Raw genomic sequence first — 26156 nt, 5'->3', positions numbered from 1 at the left:
AATAGGGAGATGTCATACTAAAGAAAAAGCGAAGCCACAACTACTAGGCTCAGGTTTTTTCATCGAACGAGCGTCGGCCGCAGACGCACACGCATGTCACTTTTAATTCAAAAGAGGGGTCAAAAACCGGCCAAGTGCAAGTCGGACTCGCGCGCGAACGGTTCCGTACCATTACGCAAAAAACGGCAAAAAAATCACGTTTGTTGTATGGGAGCCCCACTTATATATTTATATTATTCTGTTTTTAGTATTTGTTGTTATAGCGGCAACAGAAATACATCATCTGTGAAAATTTCAACGGTCTAGGTATCACGGTTCATGAGATACAGCCTAGTGACAGACGGACAGACAGCGGAGTCTTAGGAGTCATCGATTAATTACATCATACGTTTAGGGGGAGGGTGGGGGTCATGAAAATGTGACATGTTGTGACAAGGGGAAGGGGGGAGACACAAACTTTAACAAGCTTTTGGAAAGATAATCGTTTTTATTCGTATAATTTTCTTTCCTAATCAGTTTTGGGTTATAAAATTACTAATATTTCTTTTATCAAAATTGGATTTGTCGATTTCGTTGAAAAATGTGACGTCACCCCAGGGGGGGAGAGGTTTGCCAAATGTGACCAAGTGTGACAAGGAGGGGGAGGGGTCAAAAACCTAGAAATTCGTGTGATGTAATTAATGGATGAGTCGTTTTTACCCTTTGGGTACGGAAGCTTAAAAATGGGCAAAGTTGGCGCACATTGACTTCATGACAAAAATTGATCTGATAATCTTAAAGGCCGCTTCTTGAATTTCCACATTTTTTATTCAATCGAGTCGAAAGTGAATATGTTGATAGATGTTTATGAATATACTCTGTAGAGTTTTTGGCTAACCGCGAGTTCTCAGTTCGGGGCGAACTACCTAGGTACTAGTATGTTTCAGTTTGTAACGTACTCTACTCGCTACAAACGATCACATACGTATTGTGTGTGTACGAGGGCTACGAGGCTACGAGCACATGTCCATAGTATCCTTAGCTGATAGCTCCACGCGGACGTTCCCACGCCTATCGGCCTCCAGTTCCGGCAGGAAATCCGCCCAGACAATCGCAACTTACATTTTTACACGACAACTTAACTATAAAATTATCTTTAAGTTGTCGGTTGGGAGCTGAAAATCAGCGGTCTCGAATACCTAGTTGTAGACCCTACACCTACTAAATTCAAAAAGGTTGTGAATGAATGAACAAGTCAATGTGATTATGTTTAACGTGAGAACTTTGGAGTGACTTTGCTGGTTATTGTTGCAGGTGCCTGTTTGACTTGTTATCGATACGAAAGAAGGACACTTATTTCAAAATCCCGCTTTCATTCCACCCACATATACCTACCTATCTTCTTGAAGAGGTTTTGGTGCCGTATCTGCAATTTTACAGGTAAGCCATTTTTTTTAGTTCTTTTTGACGCTTGTATAACTAAATCAGAAAAGTATATGGTACTTTTCGCGGTTCGAACCCACAAACGGTTTGGAACCATGCCTTAGGTACCGCAAGGCCCATAGACATATATATTACTTCGTAAAGACCGGCCTTACGAGCTCTACGAATGGGGCCGATACACCAGCGCGCTCAATCGTGTGGCGAATTGCGCAGTGGAAAGGCGTCGGTGTTCGGTCGGAATTGTAGGAGTGGTGTCATGCGTGCAGTATCCCGCAAACAGAATGCTCGTGTGAACGTTACTATATTAGCACGTATACTACTAAAACGGAATCCTGCAGAAAACCGTATCCCGCAAAAAACTGGAAGTCAGTGGGCAAGAGCTCATACTTCGCAGTTCGCACATAGGTAGCCAATATTAGAGCGTGAAGAAATTGTACAGTCGCAATTAGATATATCGTAGCAGCCAAGATACCTTTAGAAATTTAGGTAAGGTCAATATGTGGAGAAGACCGGCATATAAAATGTATTGCTGGGACGACCGTCATAGAGCAAGAACTCTCGCATTTGTATACGTACGTCGCTCGGACACAGTCATAAAGGATGAGCTTCACTCCTGCTCTACCGACCTTCTGTAAGTGGATTATGTGTAAAAGAGCTTGTAGACGGTCTTTCCCTATAGACGGTCTGCCCCACATTGACCTTAGTTTTTATAATTCGTGCATTTACTCTCGGAGTGGTAGCTGATGAAAACCGTGAAATGATGGACTGATGGATGATGATGTGTTGGACTTTTGACTACTCTGAAAGAATTTTTAGACTATATGCCGCATATTAATTAAATTTAGTATAGTATATAATATTGTAACTTTATTATTTTTGCATGCTGCATGATAGGTAATAAGAATCTAGTCAGGTAATACTTATTATTTCTATGCCTATTCAGGCAGGATGTGCTGATCTGAAATAGTAGATTGTTAACCAAGGGACGAAAGTCACTCGTCCCTGCCGAGGTATTTTGGCGCTCGATTATTTTTTAAAGTATTTTTGAGGGTACTTTCAATTAACAATTTAGGCAAACGTATCGTTATTTATGGAATGGAGAGTCAAATATCAGAATGGAATTTGTATAACAAATCCATTTAACTTCAAATTTCAATTGCTTATCGTAAAAAACTTCAAACATAAAATGCTCTAGTGCAGACACGTCTGCGCACCTTTTAGAACAACAAAAAATGTTTTAATTTATATTGTACCGCATTCAAGAAATCAATAAATGAAAAGATGGTATAAGTAATATTTTGTGAAGTCGGTTTATTTAAAGGTTATATTCATCATCATCATCTCCTCTTAATAGCCGTTTTCGGCCACGGCGACTGCTTTCTACCGCTGAAAGTGTCGCTTCGCTGGTGCGCTCTCAGTGACTGAAGTAGCCAATCTTTGCAGCAAATGTGCGGCCACACTACACTATAAGGTTAAGGTTCACTCGAAAAAGCAACTAAATAAATAAAAAAACGGTTAAGGTGATATTATTATTGGTATGGCGGCGGGCGGCGGGCGGCGACGCGACGCGAAAGGTTTTACCGCGGCTTTTACGGGCCCGCTGGAATGCTCGCTATAAACTTAGACTTTGAGGTTTTAAATGGATTTCGTTGGTAGATATAGGTATCGGATTTAAGTGCTACCTATCATTAGGAATTTTATGTATATTAAGTAGAAACGCCGTTTAGCTTTCTGTAGTTCTTGCAAAAGCTTAGAATAGAATAGAATAAAATTTATTGTGGACGTTTTAAAACAACAAAATTTTATACACAAACATGTCACAAAAACGGTTTAAAACGTCACTGAAAAGGTTTCCACTCAGCTGGGTGTTAAGGTACCTTTGAATACCTTAACGCTGGTCTTCCGTGGAAACCCTTCCAAAAAACGCGACATAGCTATTTAATTTAGGATCTGAGATCAGCCACTAAACATAAGTATTCTCATAAAATCTAACCTCTCATAAAAGCTTTCCCGTAACAGTTTCTCGTAGTGACTTGGTTGGCGTGGAATTTTATCGTGGTAGTTTACATTCTTTCAACAGTTTCGTTTTTATTTTAGGGAAGGAATTAAACAAAACTAAAATTATTTCACTCTATCACATTTGGCACACGCACTACACGGTGCACTAATGCTGGGCACAGAGGATAGGACACCCTTTTAAAAGATAATTATATCAAAACAAAATCAGATATATCTAAATCGCCTCGCATTTAAATAAATAAATGCGATGAAAATAATCATAAATCTTACTTGTTTGACAAACACAAGGAAGATTGGTGACATTGGTAGGTATATGTGTTGTAGAAGAGTTCCGTTCTGGGGGGCGATTTTTGAATTTTGATCGCTCGTTTTCGCCACTGGAAAATCGTTGGAAAACAGCGAAATGCATGCTAATTTTTGAAATGCGAGCGATATAAATTGGGAATCTAGTCGTATCGACCACTCGTTTTTAATTCTTACTAGAATTTAAATGCATAGTAGTGGAGATATTCTTGAACGAAATAATACACGAAATAGAGCGGTCGAAATTCAGAAATCGGCTCCCTGGTCTTCATCAGCACTTCCACATCATCAATTGACGAAGAGAGACTTTAATGTTTAGGTTCCAATGTGCCCAGTTAGCTACCTTTCCGCCTCCGGCCTGCCATCGCAGGCTGACCGCTTGTTGCTAAGGGCACTTTTGGTCGTTTTGCCCCCGACGGCCCCACACGGCGAATTTTAACACAGGAATGCCATTATGAATTATATTTGGACTTAGTTTTGCTCGTTTTTGAACTCAACAATGACCAAGAGTAACGACGGCATCGTATTACACGTAACTTTCCTTTAAAAATGGTCAAAATGGTCGCCACACTTTTTACAATGGCCAAATTTTTTTACGTTTGTTACTCGATCACAAAAAATACTATAACCTTACTGATAGTTTTTTTTTTTTTTTTGTTTTTTTTGTTTTTTTTTTATGGGAGGCGTTTAGAGTAATATTAGCTCTATCATATCCATGTGATGACGCCGGGATGTCCCGAAGGGATACTGATAGATACCACAACACGGTATGTTTTATAGAGGAATTTATGGAAATCAACTTAAGTTCATCATGTTTGTATAAAAAGGGTATTTGACTGTGTTTAACTTATTTTACACCATGCATGAAATAATTAATGGAGAAACGTAGACAGCAGTTATTTTTCGACACAATTTCTATTTTAAAACCCGTATAAAACTATAAAGAGTAGGTAATTTGATTGTGACGTCACATGCTAGTGTTTCTTATAAAAGTTATAAATTCCATAGTATCAAAATCGTTTTGACAGTTCGAAAAAAGAAACTGATTTAACTAGTAGTCATATAACCTAAATGTGTTGTGGGTAGAACTACAAAATAATATCAGAACAGGAATTGTCATCTGACATGGACAGCTTTTCATCTGCAGAGTCATCTGAGGAAACTGTTGTCGAGTCACATTCCCCCATATTAACAATCAGAAAACGAGGCGGACAAATAGCCCAGTAATCATGTTTTGTCCCGAATCTTCCCATGGGCTTACATTTTCGCCCTTCAATCTTTATAAATGGCTATTAAGTACCAGATAAGAGTAGAATTTTATTTGAATTTAGTATTGAGTAAAATGTATTTCTACGACATTACTAAAAAACACGTGAAAAATATGCAGTTTTGCTCTAACTTCCAGTAATCTGAATTTTCGAATAATCCGGCTCTCTTGTGTCAGCATTAGTGCCGGATTAGTGACAGTGTACTGTATAACATTTCTTCTAACAAACTATGCTAATATTTTCGCCTGGCTAACGGGACAGAATACCTAACAAAAAGTTGATATACCCATTTCAGGCGGTAGTTTAAGAAATTGCGCGGTAATTTTCTAGTAGAAGGTAGCTGAGTTTTGAAACTAAAACTTATAACGTTTAAGACATAGGCTGACATGTTCACCTAGAGTGTCCAAAGCCCCATAAAAACCAGATAAAAAAAAAACTTATTAAACATAATACAAATCAACTTCATGCAGCCAAGTCATTAGTCCGTAGCTGACCATACTAACTTCTTAGTCTCTTACCAACGAGACCCACCTATAATGGCCTGTGTGATTACCTTTTTATAAACATTCTCTAAAACATCAAAAATAGAGATGCTATGCTACTAACTATTCGGTATTCGTCTACTTTGCCGAATAATCGGTTGCCTTTACCCGTTGCACCACTTGCACCTACCTAAAAAGAAAAATTACACAATAAAAATTATCAGAAAGTTGTTAAATTGGTAACCCTTTTTAGGGTTTCTTACCCAAAGGGTAAAAACGGGACCCTAATTAATATATTTTTTTTAATACTAAGACTCCACTGTCCGTCTGTCTGTCACCAGGCTGTATCTCATGAATCGTGATAGCTAGACAGTTGAAGTTGAAATTTTCACAGATGATGTACCTACATATGTACATACTTATATCTGTTGCCGCTATAACAACAAATACTAAAAACAACAAGATAATGGTACGAAACCCTTCGTGCGCGAGGCAGACTCGCACTTGGCCGATTTTTTGAGCATTTGTTGAGTTGACAACTACATTCATTAATTCTGTTCAACAAAAACTTTTTTTTTTTATTATAAACTGATCGGCGATTGGCCCTAGTCACACCTGATGGAAAGTGAAGACAGGGCCTAAGATGGAGCTCACCGGTTCAGTAACAGCAACAGCCTATTCACTCTTGTTTTAAAGAGACCGACTTAAATGAAAATGAAAGTTTATTAATAACAATCGTTGCAACTTAGCAAGCGTTTAGTTGTGCTTTATTGGCGAACAGTTGATGAAAATTGTGACTCAAAATGTTTTGCATGTCATGCTTCGGCCGAATGAGGGGCCGGGAAGGACTGCACTTTAGCTGACGCGGAGTTCAGGGCTCATATTTTTTTTATAGAAAGTACTCATCATAAGGAATCTCCCCACCAAGTCTTATGGTGCGGAACCCCATAGTTTTCGAGAAAAAAAATGTTAAAGTTCCCATACAAATTGGCTTATTCGGTATTCGGCCAAAACCATTATTTGGGGCATCTCCAATCAAAAAGCCATGCGAGAATTGACCCCCAGATATTTATTTCGTCACTAGTGTCACTACCACTGATAAGGTCAACTTACGTACTGGTCAAAAACCCTTATCTCTTATCATTTTAGCGCCTCCCGACGTCCGACTAAATTTTATTCATTTCCGACTATTTGAAAACGTAACAACTAAAAGAGCTTAAGCGCCAAGAGAATCTTATTACAAAACTGCATTTCAAATTAGCAAGCTCGCGCAAAGTTAATTTTGCGGCCGCTGGTATTAAATTGCCAGTTAATTGTTTAATAAATGTTGTTTTTTGAGTATACTGTTAGGTTTGCGCGAATATATGAGACGCGTCGCGGCGAGATCGGCAGTTGTTTGTGGCTGGCGCGCACGGTCGGTCGCGGGTGTATAGTACAGGATACAGTGATGAAGTGGTTGGTTCTGTCGTGTTTTCTACTGTGGGCGAGGCATGGGGAAGGGGGTGGTGAGTATTTTTTTTTAACAGTATTGAGTTGTAGTTTTACGCTTCATCTAATATAAATAAATTAATTAAATCACTTAATTATCTTTAATTTGCAAACTATATATTTAAATTATAACGAATGTAACCTATTTTTCTTCGATGCTTTGAGATGAGTTGCGATGCGATGCGATGTGAATACTACTTTCATTCCTATAAGCTTTTTTTAAATAAGTAACATAACGTATTTATATGATTTTCAAACAATTTCGATTACAAATTAGGGGTTCTATTTGGGCGGTAGTCATTATGAACTTTTTTACCATTTTATCTTCTTTTTCTTCTTTTGGTTTTCATCAAAAATTAAACTTGCTACCTACCCACTTAGGTATTGCAAAAAAAATTGCCAGTCATAAGTTGAATTTAAACCCACATTCCTCACAATTATTAGTATGATTTTATAATGAAAAGTTTAAGAAACCGTTACTGGGAGCCAATTTAAATCAAGTGGAAGATAATCAGGTCAATCGATTAATAAAGGATCCTCAGTATGTGTGACTATAACCTATGAGTGACATAGTGTACACACATGTGACATATAATGTAGAAAGGTAATGGAAATGGAAAAGAACTAATCCCGGTACAGCTATACCGGGATTAGTTATTTTCCATTTCCGTTGCCTTTTCTCATAAGGGCTAGACTTATATATGTTGGTACCTAGGTCTACATAAAAATTTGATTAAAATCGGTTAAGTTAGTATGTGTCTGTGAAAAGGTTACTTTCGTCTTTCGTATTCATAATTATAAAGGCCATCAGCGCACTTGCAACCCCTCCGGTGTTGCAGGTGTCCATGGGCGACGGTTGCCATCATGCTTGCCATCAGGCGATTCGTCTGCTCGTTTGCCACCCATTAAAAAACCCCTCGAGCTCAGCCATAGACAACGTCAAATACATCCATCTACGTCATCGGGCGCGACAGTATCTCGCCCGCGACATAGACTACCCGTCCCTCTTTAATTAACACAGTTAGAAAAATGCCGCGTGCTAGTCGTGCTAGCACGACAGGGGTTCTTGGCTTTTCGCGTATTTTGTACGAAATCGCTTTTGAGATATTGCGTCTGTGGGACTTAGAATGGTGGGTAACGTGCATTTAACATTGAAGTTAAAGTTAATAATCTAAATAAATGTACCAGCAAATTAAGGATTAAATTAGTTTTAGACAAATTAGTTTTTTATTTGTCTATTTGTATTATCCATTATACTATCCAATATCCAAATGATTAAATAATAGTTTTTAGTTTTCCTCATAGGTACCTAGAAGATATAACATTGCAATAAAGTTCTCAAAATTGTCGCAAGTATGTTCGTTATATTCTAGTCACGTTCTAAATTAAACGAATAGGTACGTACAGAGCTAGAACGGAGACCACAAGGTACCTATTCGTACATCATACGCCATGATTTTTTTAATCAAATTCGTTCACAGAAAAGTACATTTGAAGTAGTGACAATTTTTAACCGAAGCTAAAATATAAAAATAGTAAATAAAGCCATCTACAAAAATGGCGAGGCACGCGGATAATTCCGATGTATGAAGCTGATCGGTATTTTTATTTACTAGCCTCTGATTTGTACATAAAAAATGACGATCATACCTAGTCAAAAATTAGATCTCGATACGATATATTTAGACGACCGGTCTGGCCTAGTGGGTAGTGACCCTGCCTGTGAAGCCGATGGTCCTGCGTTCGAATCCCGGTAAGGACATTTATTTGTGTGATGTGCACAGATTTTTGTTCCTGCTGTGTCATGGGTGTTTTCTATGTATTTAAGTATTTAAATATTATATATATCGTTGTCTGAGTACCCATAATACAAGCCTCCTTGGGCTTAGCGTGGGACTTCAAAGTCAATCTGTGTAAGAATGTCCTATAATATTTATTTATATATTAAATGAGTAATTGGAAATCCACCTTTACAATAAAACCACCTACATTTATTTACTCACGATTAAGGAGCATCAAATACATCCTGTTGAACGCAGTACCAGGTGATTCCCAGACGTTTATATGAATATTTATAGACCGCGGGCCAGGAAAAGATTTCCATGACCAATCGCCTCCCGGGCGAAAACTCATATAGTGGTTAACGGCTATGTATGATGAACCCTCGTCAACGTCAGCTGCCGCTCCGTTGGTGGGTTGAGGAATGGCAGCAAATAAAGACTATATTTTTTTTTGTCATCGCCTCCCGCTTGATATTTTGTCAGGTGATAGTTTAGATGCTATTGTGAATAAACAAAATCGTCAGCCGATTGTATCGCTGTGGAAAGACCGTCAGCTGGTCACATGAACATGTCATCGGCGTCATCGCCTCCCGTTGGATACTTTGTCAGATGATAGTTTAGATGCTATTGTTAATAAAACAAATCGTCAGCCAGTTGTATCGCGGTGCATGGAAAGACCGTGTTACGCGTTTCGGTGGCTGTCATTCCGCAACCCACCAACGGAGCGGCAGCTGACGTTCACGAGGGTTTATCATACATAGCCGTTAACCGCTATACGAGTTTTCGCCCGGGAGGCGATGACTGACGAAATTTGCGCCTGGCTCGCGGTCTATTATATGTTTCCGCGAATGCTCCAACTGATAATCTCTCTTCTGAGGTTTTCTCAAAATATTGTAACATGCATGTGACACCTCTTAAGTCCATAAGCAGCGGTAACCGCTCGCTATCAAGCGTGTCGTAGCATTGTCTGTCTTCACTTTATCGATGTAGGGTTCCTTAGTTGCCCGTTTCACAACAGGTGGACTCAAATGGCGACTTATACGATACGATACGGCGCAAAAAGGTGTCCCTTCGTAGTAAAAAGCTTAAAAACAAAAGAAAGTATTATTGTGGCATTTACGTCCTATTACTACGAAGGGACAACTTTTTGTGATACCTTAAAAAGGGCTCATCATGATCATGATGACGATCATTTTCAAAATAGTTTTCCTTGAAAGTCATTACTCATTATTCACAGTAAATCTTATATTTTTCAAGAGAGACAATATTTTTCAGGGCGATTAATCATGAAAATATTCGATTACTTGTAAAAAAATAGTTTCAGATTTAAGAATCTGAAACTATTCTAACTACTTCGTTTTAAGAACACCATATTTTTTTTTATTACGAAAAGGCAAGCACTTGACCGCAATTTCACCTGATAGTAAGTGCCGATGCAGTCTAGGTTGGATCATGCTTACCTAAAAGAGGTCTATTGATGTGTATTGATGTGTAATTTCTCAAAAAAAATGGATAGAATGTTTATCTAGATTTTTTTTATGTTGTTAATTCGCATCGTCTAATCTAATAGCACCCACAACACTAGCCTTATTGACACTGTGGGACTAGGTCGATCTGTTTAAAATTTTCATGTAATATTATTTATTTTATTCAGATGATTTGGTTTTCTTTTATTTAAAAGCTCAAACATAAGTAATAAAGTAGATTCATTAGTATTCGACATACCTATAACGATCGTATGGGTTTTTTTCTAAACTGACTGAAAGCATTTGCTCTCGGACGGGACATTCGCTTTGGGCCTGATAAAATTATTGGAAGTCAGTTGACGTTGGTTGACTAAACAATAATTAACAGTTTTGAATAATTCACGGTTAGTTTCACTAGTTTGTTTGTGTTTTGCGTAAAAATATAGGGAGCCCAAAAACAATACAAAAGGTAATCACGGTCTATATCCCGGTCAATATAAGTCTAGTAAACAATAATTATTTTGGAATTCGAATCGAATCGGATATGATCGAGTTTAATTTGTTTTGATTCATATTAAGACGAAAGTGGAGGACTCCCGCGAAATCGCTTTTTCATACAAACGTAGTCCTCATTTTCCTGTCTAGATAATAATGTTAATTATTGAAAATATTTAGATTCAATTTGCCCCACAGCTATGCCCCTACGTTTGATTATTTTCGAATTTTTAATTATTATTAGTTATTAATAACTTAAAATTCTAACTATTTCTAATTGACTCATGAGTAAAATAGCCTATACTGATCAACTTATTGCACAACCACAATCACCCAAGATTTAGCCAGCCGACCTTGACAACAATTTCAGCCTATATTTAGCTTGTGGAGACACCAAATAATTAAAAGCAATTGGTTGTCGCTGGCTGATAAATACCCGGGCGCCGTCTGAAACCATGGCGTAGGCATCGAACAGTAGTACAGTCAGCCTGAATAGTAAATAATAATAATAATAATAATAAATCAGTTTATTAAAAGACAACATAGGTCCACACATTACATACAAAGCATAATTACAATTAAATAAATTAAATTAATTAAAAACAGAACAGAGATCAGTAATATTTTATACATCTATTCACTTAAAGCACATGTGGAGTGCACTACAGTGGTTCAGGTATGCCCCATCTAACCTGTCAGCATACATGGCCAGGATGCTGTTGGTGCTGTCCCTCACCCTGCATAACAATGAAGCGGCTCTTTTGCGCATGATGGCAGCAAAACTATCCACGCGCGCCTCTGCAAACATTGTTGATGCGCTGCAGTAGCGAGGGAGCCCCATCAGCACCCGAAACGCATTATTATACTGTACTCGCAGGGCGCTGTACTGTCTTTGCGTGTAGTTCACCCACAGGCTGCTGGTGTAAAAAGATGTACAAAAGGCTCGGAATAATGTTACCTTCACTGTCGGTGAGCTACAAGCGAACCTGCGGGCAATCATGTTCGCTCTAACAGCCAGCGCCCTGCGCTCCCTCTCGACGTCAGCACCGTCCTTGAGGTCAGAGGTAATCATATGTCCCAGGTATTTAAAACTGCTTACCAACTTAAGCGGGTTGTTGTTTAGTTTCAATAATGGGACTGTTGATGGACATTTACCTCTGACTCCAAACACCATCAGTTCGCTCTTAACAGCGTTGTATTTAAGCCCGTGTGCTGCAGCGTATCGCTCGCAGACCGTTATAAGCTTCGCGAGACCACAGGGTGACGCGCTCAACAGCACCATGTCGTCCGCGTAGCTAATATTGTTAATGCAAACGCCCTGCACGTGGCAACCGACATGTGTGCTGCTGAGCTCGGCAATAAGTCCATTTACGTATAGATTGAAGAGCTTCGGGGAGGTTAGCCCTCCCTGCCTAACCCCGCACTCCAAACTATACGGTTCCGACAACGCTCCTGCCCATCGAACGCTATTGACCTGTCTTGTGTACCAAAATTTGAAAATGGATATAAGCTCCGGAGGTACCTCCATATCCACAAGCTTTAAATAAAAGCAAATAGCTCATAAGACTAAGCGTTAAAAAAAGAATGAAAGTAATGAAACAGTCTCTAATAGCTTTACAGAAAGAGACACTTTACAGTCTCGAATTGTAGAGATAAAGAAATATGTTATGGGACAATCTTACACAAATCATCCTAGCCCCACAGACCCCACAGGGCACAGTAAGCTCAATAAAGCTTGTATTATGTTGTGGGTACTAGACGACGATATATATAATAGATATATAGATAAATACTTAAATACATAGAAAATAACCATAACTCGGGAACACAATGTGTGTGATGACAACACAAATAAATGTCCTCGCCAGGATTTGAATCCGGGATCACCTGTTTCGGAGGCAGGGTAACTAACTTCGTCAAAAAATGTATAATCATTCGCGTTAGATACTGGCAGACAACGCACAGGACAACCGATTAAAGGTAAAACCTTGAAATGTTTAAATAGGTAAGTATATATTTTTTAATGTTGTAGAGCCCCATAAAAACGTATTTATGGACACTACTCCTAGAGGGCTAAAAATAGATTCCAAAGTTGTTAACGATATGTACGCGGACGACGCAGGCGGTGGTATGGGTCTTGTATTGTATTGTAGTTCGGGCGATTTTCTGCAACTCGACGTCTGGCGCCTATTTTACGTGACAGGGGGTGGGCTAGTCCTGCCAGCCCAGCTCCTCGAGGAACCCTATCAGACCTTTGATGTTGAGTAGGACCTCGGGGATCCGAGATGTTTTGCCCTGTATGGGGCCACTCCGCTGCATTCCAGCAGGCGGAGGGTAATTTGTTACAAAGATTTTTGCTTGTATAAAGGCAAACGCCATGGCAACTCTTGTTTTTCTAGTTGTTCAAATTGATAATCTACTCGTAGCTGATGGTAAAGATACAATCAATCAATAATAATTTATTTCGAACAAAAAACCAATGAAAATAGGGGTAATGAAAGTAGGGATAGGTATATACATTTTTCAGCCGTATCTCGGACTATTTTGATTTGAGTAGGTAACCGAAGACATTAATCGCCTAAAAAGTATTAGTATTTATGTTCTTAAGTAGGTAAATCTATAAAAATATGTATATATTTTGACATTGGCAGAATAACTATGAAATTAAATAAATCAACCCCCCCCCCCCCCCCTACGCAATTATGCCAAAAAATGCCTTACATCATTTTGGAAGAGCTGATAATCTTCAAACTGCTGGATCAATTTTTATCAATCATAGCTAAGAACTGCCGCAAGGAAACTCGCTTTCGCGTAAAAAACCGCATCGAAACCGGTCCATCCGTTTGAGAGCTACGCCACAGACATCCACACAGACAGACATTGGCGTCAAACATATAACACCCCTCATTGGCGTCAAAATGGCCAAATTGAAACCAATTGAGTGATATTGGATGTATTGATGATATTTAGGGAAGGGAAGATGCTTGAGTGATTCGATTGATCACTATTATACATATTTGGCAACCGACTGCCATCGATTCAATCTGATTCGATCTGGTAATAATTGGATCCTACAGATTTTAAAACTAAATTTGTCACACCTGTGGACAATAGTTAACGGCTTGTGTGCATATAATTCATATAAATAAGTATTGATTTTATCACACAGGACATTCAAAATATTTAGCGCCACCGTGTATATGCATGACTTATTGACATAAAAATGTGAATAGATTTTAATAAATAATTATGAATTTGTAATACGGTCAATTATGTTCTTGATATGATTTTAACTGTATTGGACAATTAAATTTACTGTATAATTATGTATTTTTTTCTTTTGTTAAGTATATTTGCATGCAACTGATGCAACAATGTATTTTAATTGGTATATGTAAACCTAATTTCATATATGCCTGTCGGCGAAACATAGCGTTCTCACATACTTTTTGTACCAACACTGTTACCCGTGTTTACAAACAAATCATTAACTTTGACTTTGACTTTGTTACTCTAATTACGCCTTAATTGGTGTAAAAGAGAAAGATGACCGCAATTTGCGAACTTCGGTGTTCGCTGTAGGCCCTCAGATTAGGACGGTATCTTTGTCGGCCTATGACAAGGTCCTAAAACGTCATATACTCAAGTTTGACCGCGTACCTAAATAGTAAACAAGACGGACCCCTGATTACGGTAGTGAGATCATTGTATGTAATCATAATCGTGATTACTACACTGGGTCAATGTCGCGTGGAAAATATTGGGCCTGTTTAATAACATATGATTAAACTAGATTAGAAAATGTCGGCTTAATTCTAATCGTAATGAGAAGTATACTTTTAATTAAAATAAAAGAAAAACAAATCATCCATTATTCTTTAAAAAAGTAGCAGTACCTAGTAAACTCTTTATTGTACAAAAAAAAACACATAATGAAAGTATCTTACAATTTAGGAACAGTTAAGTTGTGCAAAGGCGAACATCCCTTTTAATGATGTTACGAATTGACGAGCGTTAAAAAAGTACAGAATTCCGCCCCTGTTACGTCAAACAGTGTAATATCACACTTACGACAGTGTGGTGCCAATGGTGCCATAGATGACGGCTAAGGACACGCGCGGGTATTGCCCTCGACCTGTCCGGCCAGTATCCACTACACTGGCGGACATTCAAACGTCGATCCTAAACTATCTTATATTTGGGGATGTACCTATGACTAGATTATCTATGTCAGGTTTAAGAGCTAGCTCCGGATATAGAAAATACAATGAGAGCAACGAAGCCAGACTATATTATAGTCAGTTTTATACAACCACATTATTGTTAAACCCTCTTGTAATGTTTTATTCCAACCAAAGATAGATATAACTCCGTAATAAATAGATACAGTCTAAGGAAAAAACGTGCCTCGAAAATCAAGAAAATTTGATTCTCGTTCAGAGGGCGCTACTAGTTTTGGCCTACAGTCGTATAGATGGCGTTGACGGTTTCGTTTGTTATTTAACAATTTTAACGCATATCAGTGAAAGAACATGGGTCAAAATCAAAAAAAATATTAATGCAAATAAAAAAAATCATTTATCTATATTTAAATACATTCTATCGTATTTTTATAAATCTTCATTTTTAGTTTTAAAGTGTGTCGACAGATGGCAGTGAATTTACTGGGGTTACAAAATTTACTATGACAGTACCGCTCTAGTATAAGTTACTCTATGATTCCAACTAAACGGATCCCCAGATCCCCACTATTTTTGTTACACCTTGTATAATGTATACATCAAAAGCAATAATACAATACCAAGCCAAGACGTCGCATAATTGATTAGAACATATGTCGTATAACATTCTTAATTTAAAACACAATTTCTTAGTTGACCCGTATTGTCACCATTTGACTTGGCATCGACTTCAAACATATCAGTCGCTAGTGCACACTTAACGAAGACGACAAATCGCCAAACGTGAAATACGTATCATGCAGGAGTTCCGATCTGGGTTTTATCAGCTGTACCATTATATCAAATGACAACGTATTGAATGATTTTGTTTACGAAAATACAAAAATTGAAATATATGTATGCATGATACTTAAGGAGTTCCCTCAACCCCTCATAAACCCCATCATCAAAACTGAATTTTGCCAAAATTCCGACAAAATCTGAAACTACATACTTGTAAAGCAAAAGATAATGTTCTAAATCGGCTCACAAATGATACGATCGAATGATGAATTAGTTCTGAAGATACCTACATATATAACAAAATAATACGATCGAATTGATAACCTCCTTTTTTGAAGTCCGCTAAAATGTATGTATGTGTCGCGAGCTCAGGGCGAACTACCAGATGAACTAGATAAGCAATAAAATCAGTGTGCTATTTTGTTGACCCGTTTCCATGTCCGGCAGTGTACTAGCCCTTTCACATGCAAACTGTTTCTGTTGCCAAGCACAGTAACGGAACCGCACTCCTAATGTCTTTGTTTTGACGCCACAACCCGTCTTAGAAAGCTGTTTTCTATTCCTTGCAACTTTAAAACACACTTTCTACTGCAAATATATCGTTTTCCTCTCACAAGCGGGGAAAAACGCGGGGAAAGTAATTTGACCTTGGATGGAGCGTGTTTAAGTAGCTTTTGACAGATAACAAAACGTTAAACGCTATTTAATGATTTTAAGTCATAAACCTTAAAATTCCATAAGAAACGTTTGTTTTTTTATAATGATGTTAAATATAATTTTTCATACGTCAGAAATGTCAACATTGTCAACAAATTTTTTACTAAAAAACTTTTCTCACCGACTCGCGTAAAAATACACAACTTCCAGAGTTTTCTGTTATAATATCGTAAAGAAATGAGTGATTCCAGTGATGAAGATGATCTAACGCCTGTGGATGTTGCATTTTCCTCGCTATAGTGAGGTGAAAAGTTTTGTGTTATACACGGGCGCAAATGTATTTTACTTCTCGTGTGTTGAAACACTCGTTACGCTCAGGATTCTAGTTTAGAACCACTCGCTTCGCTCGTGGTTCACCTATAGAATCCTTTCGCTTGCTCGTGTTTCAATTCTACACTCGCGGGTAAAATACAACTTTGCACCCTTGTGTAACAAATAACTATTTCCCCTCACTAGCTCGGAAAGTTGTCGTTTATCCTTCAATACAAGCGGGGAAAAACGCGTTTTATCCACTAGTGGGGAAAGTAATTTGACCTTGGATGGAGCGTGTTTAAGTAGCTTGACAGATAACAAAACGTATAACGCTCATGATAATGGTTCGTTCGATATTAATTATCATTAAATAAATGGTTTGAGAATCTAATAAAAAATACCAAATTTAGCTTTATTTAATGATTTTAAGTCATAAACCTTAAAATTCCATAAGAAACGTTTGTTTTTTTATAATGATGTTAAATATAATTCTGAACGCACAAGTTGTCGATGCAATTTCAAAACGCATCGTTGACATTTCATACATCAGAAATGTCAACAATTTTTTTACTTAAAGCCTTTTCTCATCGACTCGCGTAAAAATACACAACTTCCAGAGTTTTCTGTTATAATATCGTAAAGAAATGAGTAATTCCAGTGATGAAGATGATCTAACGCCTGTGGATGTTGCACTTTCCTCGCTATAGTGAGGTGAAAAGTTTTGTGTTACACACGGGCGCAAATGTATTTTACTTCTCGTGTGTTGAAACACTCGCTACGCTCAGGATTCTATTTTAGAACCACTCGCTTCGCTCGTGGTTCACCTATAGATTCCTTTCGCTTGCTCGTGTTTCAATTCTACACTCGCGGGTAAAATACAACTTTGCACCCTTGTATAACAAATAACTATTAATGCTTGGTGTTTGCCACTGCACTAAGTTTTACCCAAATGCTCTCAAGAGGGAGCTAGTTTTGATGAACTATTAAATCTTTTTAAGCAAAATGAACATAGTACATAAATATGAACATGTCGATAGCTCTTTGAAAACCGAAATATATCAAAACACAGTCGTGTTGTATTTAACACCAGCAACTGACATCGCACAGCCTAATAAAGTAAAACAAATTATGTAATAGGAGGTATGATTATATTATTCCAGTTAAAAACTAAAACTAACTACAATTATAATAACTAAAGATTATGTGCCCTTAGGGTGCCCACCACGCAGGCAGCGTTCCCGCGCTGGATTGCTATCCCCAATCTTTGCGTGAGAAAGCCGCCCGTGCGAGGGTCACCTGTGACCTCCCTTAGGCGTTCGCTGAGCGCCGTGTGGAGCCCCCGTGCCCCCCTACCCCACAATTATAGCAATCCAGCGCGGGAACGCTGCCTGCGTGATGGGCACCCTACCAAGGGCACAAAATTTTGATATGTATTTTTAATTTTTAGTTTTAGTTATTATAATTGTAGTTAGTTTTAGTTTTATATTTATTTTATAACACTTATTACTTATATTATTCCCGTGATATTTATGACTTATGACAATGTTAATGTTATGTAAAATTTAGGTTTAAGATAATTTAATCAAATTTCATAATTTTTCTTTGGTAAGCTTCGGAGATAGGGGAGAATGGTGTTTTTGTAATATTTTGTTTTCTACTACTAGTAATTTCCTAGCTTTAAGCCATTTGTTAATTAAATCAAGCTAAGAGCAAAGGTTTCAACGCAATTTCAGTTCAATCTCAAGTCAGCACGCGTCAATGGAAAGTAGTAAAAGATAATTTAGGAACATCCGACGTAGACGTAATTACATCTGACATGACATCATCCTAATGATAACCCAATGAAAACAAAAATAACTTTACCGCCGGTGAAACCCTGAAAATAAAGTAAACATGTACAAAATGCGTATTAAAATGGGTTCGGGGCGGCCTCGGCGATGGTCGAGATAAGTTGGTTTAGTATGAATGAAGCTCGACCTTTGATATGTGACGTGACGTGGTAGAAACTTTTGTGGCGCTCCTGCTGATAAGTTGTGTGGGAAATACGGTTATAATGGAACCACGGTGAAGGACCTCGAAGTGGTATAGTTAATATAGTTTGATGTACAGAGGTACATCGATACTTAACTCGAACCTGGATGCAACGAAATCCTAGTCAAACCAAAATAAAAGGAAGGCTTTTCTTTTATTGACCTATGACATTAATCGCGTTATAGTAGATTGTTAACAAAGGGATGCACTCACTCTCCCGCCGTAAGCCGTAAGGGGGGCACTCATATCTGCCGAGATATTTTGGCGCTCGAAGGCAGTGAGAGCGCCAATAGTCCGAGGCTGAAATGATGCCTTTCACCCGAGTTAAACACTCTACTTTTCATTTCGAATACGAGGAAAGTAAAACGCATGTGATTTTTAAAAAACATGACTATGTATAAATTTTACAGTATTTCTTGAGGGAACTTTCAATTAACAATTTAGGCAAAAGTATCGTTATTTATGGAATGGGGAGTTAAATATCAAAATGGAAATTGTATAACAAATCCATTTAAACTCAAAATTTCATTGCTTATCGCAAAAAAAACGTACTTCGAACGTAAAATGCTCTAGTGCAGACACGTATCATTTTCTGCACACCTTTTAGAACAACAATGACCCTCTTTCATTTCATTTCATTTCATTTATTCGTTGCAACCATGGTATTACAGATGTTCTTAAAATAAAGTGAGTACAATCATGGACCCTACTAGGGCGTAGCAACATTTTATATCTACTTATTTCTAAGGTAGTCTTATAAAATAAATCTATAAACAACAATAACAAATAGAATAGATAATTAAAATCAAATATTTATAGTATTACAATAATTAAAATCATACATTGTCTATATTATTATATCACTATTACATTTATCATGCTCCATTTTTATTAAGTACATTATTATTATTATTTGTCTAATTATTCATAAATTCTTGTAGGGTGTATGGGCATTCAGTTAGAAGGTAGCTCTTGAGCTTGTTTACAAAATTATAATATTTGGTTTCATTTCTTATAAACTGAGGGACGTGGTTATAAATTCGAATGGACATTGAGTAAGGGCCTTTACTGAACATTTGGAGGTTAGCTGGATTTGCTTGCACAAGTTTATTTCGATAACGTAAGTTATGTAGTCGTGGTTTGGGGTTTTGGATTTTAAATAAGTCTTCGTATTTTCGCACAAATTTACAAGTTTCCAAGATGTATAAGGATGTGAGGGTGAGTATTTTTAATTTCGCGAAATGTGGTCTGCAACTTTCTTCACTTGTTGTCTTGGCTAGAACTCGTATGCATCTTTTTTGTAGTAAAAATAGGTCACTAACGTTTACACTATTTCCCCACAAAATTATGCCATATTGGAGCCATGACTGGGCAAAAGCATGGTACGCAGATACAGCAGTTTTTAGATTGGTGCTTAATAATATTTGCTTGAGCGCATACGCAAAACTTGATACTTTGGCCGAGATTTTATCAATGTGGGCTTTCCAGTTAAGGTTTTCATCGATGCTCAAGCCGAGTAGTGGGCAGGTGCTGGTGAGTTCAAGATTTTGTGATTGGTATGAATAATTAATTTGTAACGCTAATCTTTGGTGGGGTCTAAATTGAACTAAGTTCGTTTTTTGCAGATTTATAATTAGGTTATGTTCTTCAAGCCAAGGTAAAACAGTATTAAATATGGTATCTAGGGTATTAATAACTTCAGTGGAATTCGTGCTAGGGAATATGATAGAGATGTCATCTGCATAGAGTAGGGATTTGATATTAATAGTGTCAAGTAATTTAGGTAAGTCATTTATATATAGTATAAATAAGATGCAACCTAATACGCTACCTTGTGGGATAGAGCAACTTGTTTTTATAGTGGATGATCGTACTTTAGATAATGTTTTAGTATTGTCATTGTAGAACTCTATTTCGACTATTTGTTGGCGGTTCCTGAGGTAAGACTTGAACCATTCATACGCAGTACCACGAATACCTACTCCGTATAGTTTATTTATAAGTATATCATGTCGGACTCGATCATATGCTTTGCTCATATCTAGGAGCAACCCGAACGCATATTTTTTATTGTCAATTAATGTTAAGGCTTCTTGAACAAATTTATATACTGTTAGGGTAGTAGATCTTTGTTTCCTAAATCCGTATTGTCGTTCATCAAACACGTTGAATTTGTTGCAAAATGATGTGAGTCGATTCGCCATAATGGATTCAAAAATCTTTGAAAAAGTATTGAGCAAAGCAATGGGTCGATAATTTTGGGTGTCTGAGTGGTCTCCTTTTTTGTGTATTGGTTTTATTAGTGAGGTTTTAAGGCTCTCTGGGAATATTCCTGAGGAAAATGACTGATTTATCAAGTCTGTAAGAGGATTTGTTAACTCGGTGGCACATAATTTGACAAGTGAAGGGGGAATTTCATCAATTCCATAGCTGTTCTTATTCTTTAAATGTTTAATACATTTAAATGTCTCGCAGGGATGTACCGGCGACAGGAAAAATGTGTTGGTGGTTTGGTTAATGACCGGGCGGCCGCGCGGTGTACTATTAGCAGTAGTTGATCCTACGGAAGCAAAAAAATTATTAAATGTTTTCGTCACTAGTTGCGGATCGTTTATAATACTACCATTTATGTTCAGACTCATATTTTCTTTTTTTTTTTATTTTGGCTTTATTAGTTTGTTCGCCAATAATTTGCCACACTGTTTTTACCTTATTTCTGGATTTATTAATTTTATTAATATTGTTAATTTTTTTTGATATATATACTGCTCGTTTTAGAATTTTATCATATGTTTTAAAATGCTGTTTTAAAACTGGGTCGCCTCCTTGATTGATTAATATTTTTAGTTGGCGTTTGTGTTCTGATGAAACTTTCAATCCCCGGGTTAACCATTGCCTTTTAGGTTTGAGTTTTGGTTTGAACGGTTTTTTTGGAATGCATTGATCAAGTAGGTTTTTAATTTTTGCATGGAATCGGTCAAAGTTTTCGTTTATGGTACTTTGAGGGTTAAATAAAGATGCAAAATCTGTATTTTGTGGTTCTGTTTTAAATTTATTAATGTTATTTTCAGTATAAAGACGGGATACATATGAGTATTGACTTCGCTGAGCTTTTGTCTTATCCGATATGCTTTGCAAGGTTACTAAAACTCCTCGATGGTCCGAAAAACCTAGCTCAACTACCTCAATTTCAGTATCTTTTATACCAAAATTTGTAAATAAAATATCTAAGCATGTTTGTGAATTTGGCGTTATTCTAGTATGTTCTCTTACGTTTTGGTGAAAATTTGCGTTTCGAAAGAGATTTAATAAGTTTTGAGATAGGGTTGTTGTTTTTAGAACGTCAATGTTTAGGTCTCCTCCGATAATAACCTTTTTTTTACTGTATTTTATATTTACGAGTTGTAAGAGCTTATCTAGTTGTTCAAAAAATATGTCGGGTTTTCTTGAATTGTTAGGCCAATATACAACAATTAATATTAAATTTGGGTTACGAATTTCAATTGCACAAGTTTCAAAAATACATTCTACGGATAACTTTCTTATATCTGCTAACTCTATGTACTCTACAGTATCCTTTAAAAATATACATACTCCACCTCCTTCGTGGGTTGACCTACAGTAAGAACTCGCTAGATTATAGCCCTCTACTTTTAATAAATCAAGTTTTGACATAGTTATCCAGGTTTCAGATATACAAAAAGCTTCAATGGACGGCTTATCATCTATAAGAGACTCAATTTGGTGAATTTTGTTTCGCACACTACACATATTTTGGTACAGTATCGCTGATTGGTTCGGTTTATGGACGAAAAGTTTTGACAGATGGCGCTGGTGGTTGCGAGTGGGTTGTTAGTGGTGTTTGTTGTGGCTCTTCTTCGACGTGGCTCTGGAGTAGAGTTGTGCCGTTCCCGGTAACATTTCCCATTTTGTATGGGGAAATTTCTCGCTCGGTAACATTCCCCATACAAAATGGGGAATGTTACCGGGAACGGCACAACTCTACTCTGGAGTACCGGTTCTGCGTTGTAGTCGTTGCATGTTACGTTTTGTGTATTTAATGATATACTTTGGGATTCTCTCTGTATGTCATTTCTTAGGGGTGGCACTGTAACTTCTCTTCCATTTATGTATAATTTATTATTTCTCAGCATTGCTCTTTGTCCGCTTCGCCTAGCTTCTTGCATTTTCTCTCTAAGTATTTTCTTGCTTCGCAAGCTCTCTGGGTCTAAGAATTGCGACACATATAAACCTGTGTTTCTAAAGTAGATAGCATTTTCTATAATATATTTTGTAGTTCTTTTACTTAAAAGCTCCATAACAACTGGTCGCCTTGGGCCTCTGCGCCCCATTCGTCGAGCTTCTTCGATTTGTAGTGATAAATCAATATTATAAATATCATAAAAGACTCTTACAATTCGGTCGATTAATGTAGATTCCGATTCATGATCAAATTCATTTAAACCATACAGGACAAGTCGCCTTGCGCTTTCCGAATAATTAGCGCTACTTGGCTTAAGTAATTGTTTCGGGCGTTCGGAATGTATGCTTATATTATTAGATGAGATATTATTTTCAACTGCAACATTTGATTTAAGAACATTGGAATAGGTAGCAGGGTTGTTGATGCGTTGTTCTAGCTTATGAGTATGCTCTTTTAAAGATGCCAAGTCTTTTTGTAAAATTGTGATTTTTGTGTTTGTGTCATTTATATTCGTGGTTGTTAACAGTCGAATATTGCCCGTTTCTATATTATTTTGGTCCGTGATGGTTTTAATGTTGTCGATGTCATTTTTCAAGGTCGTATATTTATCGTTTAATTCGTATATACTAGTTTCTATTTTATGAATGAGACTGGTGAACTTTTGCTCCTGTTGTTCTAGTTTGACTGTGATTTGAGAGCGAAAGCTTCTAAGTTCTGTAAGAATAGTTGCTGTTATTTCGTTTTGGTTTGATATTTTGCAACTTTTATTGTCGAAATTTTCATATTTGCTTTGCAGGCCGCTTTCCATCAACATCTCCTTATGCACGATGTCGGTAGGCAATGTGTCCCCCAAACATGAAACGTTACTTTCATCCAATGACATATTTGTATCTTCTAAAGCATGCATATGTTGTCTCAGACCGGCGAGGCCGGCAGGGGACGCAGGTGTGTTATCGTCGCGACGTCTGCGCGTTATGTTATCACATTTAGGGCATGTCCAAATCTTTCTCAACTCATTTCCATGCTCCCTTAAAAAGGCCGAGGTGTAGTTGAAACATTTAAAGTGATAACAATCTTTACATTTTGAGCAACTCAATAGTTCTCCTCTCTCAATTTTCAATTCGCAAGCTAAACAACTCATTTTAAATATACTATCGATTCAATACAATATTAAGTCGGTTATCTATAGCGCGGCGCGGGCGCTCGACACAGACGGCACAGAACGCGACTCTTTCCAACAAATAGGCACGGTGCCGGGCAGTGCTAGAGCGGCCCTGCGCTCGCTCCGATGACTCACCGATCGACACGGACGGCACAGAACCCGATCCGTTCCACCAAATGCGCACTGTGTTACACTGTGTCTTGACGGGTATCACTAGATTTAAATTTTGATTGTTGATTATTTCTAACTTAAGCCTCCAATCTTCACAGTTTTTTCACATATCGTTCACATTTTAGTATGTCTATAATATTATATCACGCTTTATACGCGGCGATTGCTTTTTACACTATTTTGATTTTTTATTTACGGAGACGGTTTAACACAAGTTATCACGGTAGGCTCGCACGGCGCTCGTTCCTCTAATCTTTCAGAGCATGAGAAATGAATAATAAGTTTTAAATTTACCTCCGACGTTTCGAGGACGGGGTTGTCCCCGTGGTCTCGGAGAAGCTGGCTAAAGTTGACATCAACATCTTCTAGGCGCGCGAGTTTTTCGAACTACCCGCACTTGGTCACTTAGAACTTGGTTGGTTGGCGTGGTTGGTCGGTCTTGGTATAATGAGTAAAAATCGTGAAAGTTTAAATCAATGTTCCATGACATAATATTCTAGGTATCCTTTTCTACTTTACTAGTAAAGTTTCGCAACTCCTCGCGCCTTTTAGAGCCGGAGGCATCGTGACCCCACAGAGAGGTAGTATTGTGCCGAAGTCGAAGAGAATATTCAAAAATTGCATAGATCCCATGATATGTTCTAGGTATTTTTTCTGCACGTTTATTGCCAAACCATCTTACAGTTAGGTAGTTTTAATTTCTGTGACACTTGAAATAGACGGCAATGAGTGACGTAAATAGTAAATGAAACACATTAAGGAATAGGTAATCCCTTAATCTGAACGGGGTCTTTTTAAGTGGAAACTAACATGAGAATTTTCATGAAAGTTTCCTAGATTGCGGAAGTTTTGAGATTGTTCTGTAATATGCACATTATTACACAGAAGAGCACAGGTTTCAAAAGGTGGCTGACGTCTGGCTTTTAATCCGGAGATCGCGGGTTAAAATCCTGACTCCTAACAATGAGTTTCTTGGAACTTATGTACGGGATATTGATATTTACCACTAGCTTTTCGGTGAAGGAAAACGTCGTGAAGAAACCTGCATATATCTGCAAAAATATTCAAAGGTGTAGGTATGTGTATCTACACGCATTGGGCCGGCGTGTGGACTATAGCCCAAGCTATCTCGCGCATAAAGCCTTTGCCCAGCAGTGGGATGGGACGTATATAGGCTGATTAATTACTTATTAATAAGTTGCTATACTATCTACACCACAGTCCATCCGGGTGTAAAAATAATCGTTTCATCACCATCTTTCAATTTCAAAACCTCCGTGACCACATATCGTAAGCGACTAGGAAGCTACAACTATTTATAGTCAATTGCGGTTCATGTCCGTTTCCCACAATACAATTGTAAGCACTAATTGCTAAGCATTTAATTGTTGTTGACGATGAGCAAATGCTAGGTTTAGAAGTGAGCTTGCCACTGTCTTGCTTCTTCCTATATTCATATCCAAAATTAGAAAGAGTAAAATGACATTATGGTAATAGTACATTTCGATGCTAGTGCGGAAAGTATGTCACTAATACTAGACGAGTATCGAGATACCTGAAGAATGACATTTCCGCAAGTGTATCGAACGACGTTTTTTAATACAGTTGCGAAAAAATAAGAAAAACAACAAGTAACGAATAAAAACAATATCGAATGTTGCCTTTGGAAAGTTAGCTTGCAGTAAGAAAAAACGCCTCTTCTTTGACAGGCGTTTCGGCAGCTATTCCTACCCTACCTCTACCTTCCATAGCTATTCCATTCCATTCAGACAACTTATTTAAAACGGTTTTTAAATATTCAATATTAAAAAATAAACGTGTTATAATGATGAAGAAGTAAGTAATAAAATATGAAATAATATAAATATATACATTAATAGTAGGTTTCTGTGTTGATTACGACGTTTAAATGAAACTAATATTAACACTCA

The 26156-nt window shown here is 37.5% G+C and overlaps 1 protein-coding gene across 3 annotated transcripts in view; it reads left to right on the top strand.

Annotated features, from left to right (window-relative positions):
• The first annotated feature begins 6855 nt into the window (after nucleotides 1-6855).
• LOC134751198 (kielin/chordin-like protein) overlaps nucleotides 6856-26156 on the top strand; it is a 45359-nt gene continuing 26058 nt past the window's right edge. For 2 of the 3 annotated variants that reach the window (XM_063686579.1, XM_063686578.1), the window contains exon 1: nucleotides 6856-6999. In XM_063686579.1, coding sequence (XP_063542649.1) covers nucleotides 6942-6999 — 58 coding nt within the window. In that variant the 5' untranslated portion in view covers nucleotides 6856-6941. The remainder of the gene's footprint in view (nucleotides 7000-26156) is intronic. The other variant, XM_063686576.1, reaches the window with a different exon arrangement.

Source organism: Cydia strobilella, chromosome 21 (assembly GCF_947568885.1).
Source record: "Cydia strobilella chromosome 21, ilCydStro3.1, whole genome shotgun sequence".
NCBI lineage: Eukaryota > Metazoa > Arthropoda > Insecta > Lepidoptera > Tortricidae > Cydia > Cydia strobilella.
The sequence above is the reverse complement of the archived record's forward strand: the minus strand, read 5'-3'. Positions and strand labels throughout refer to the sequence as shown.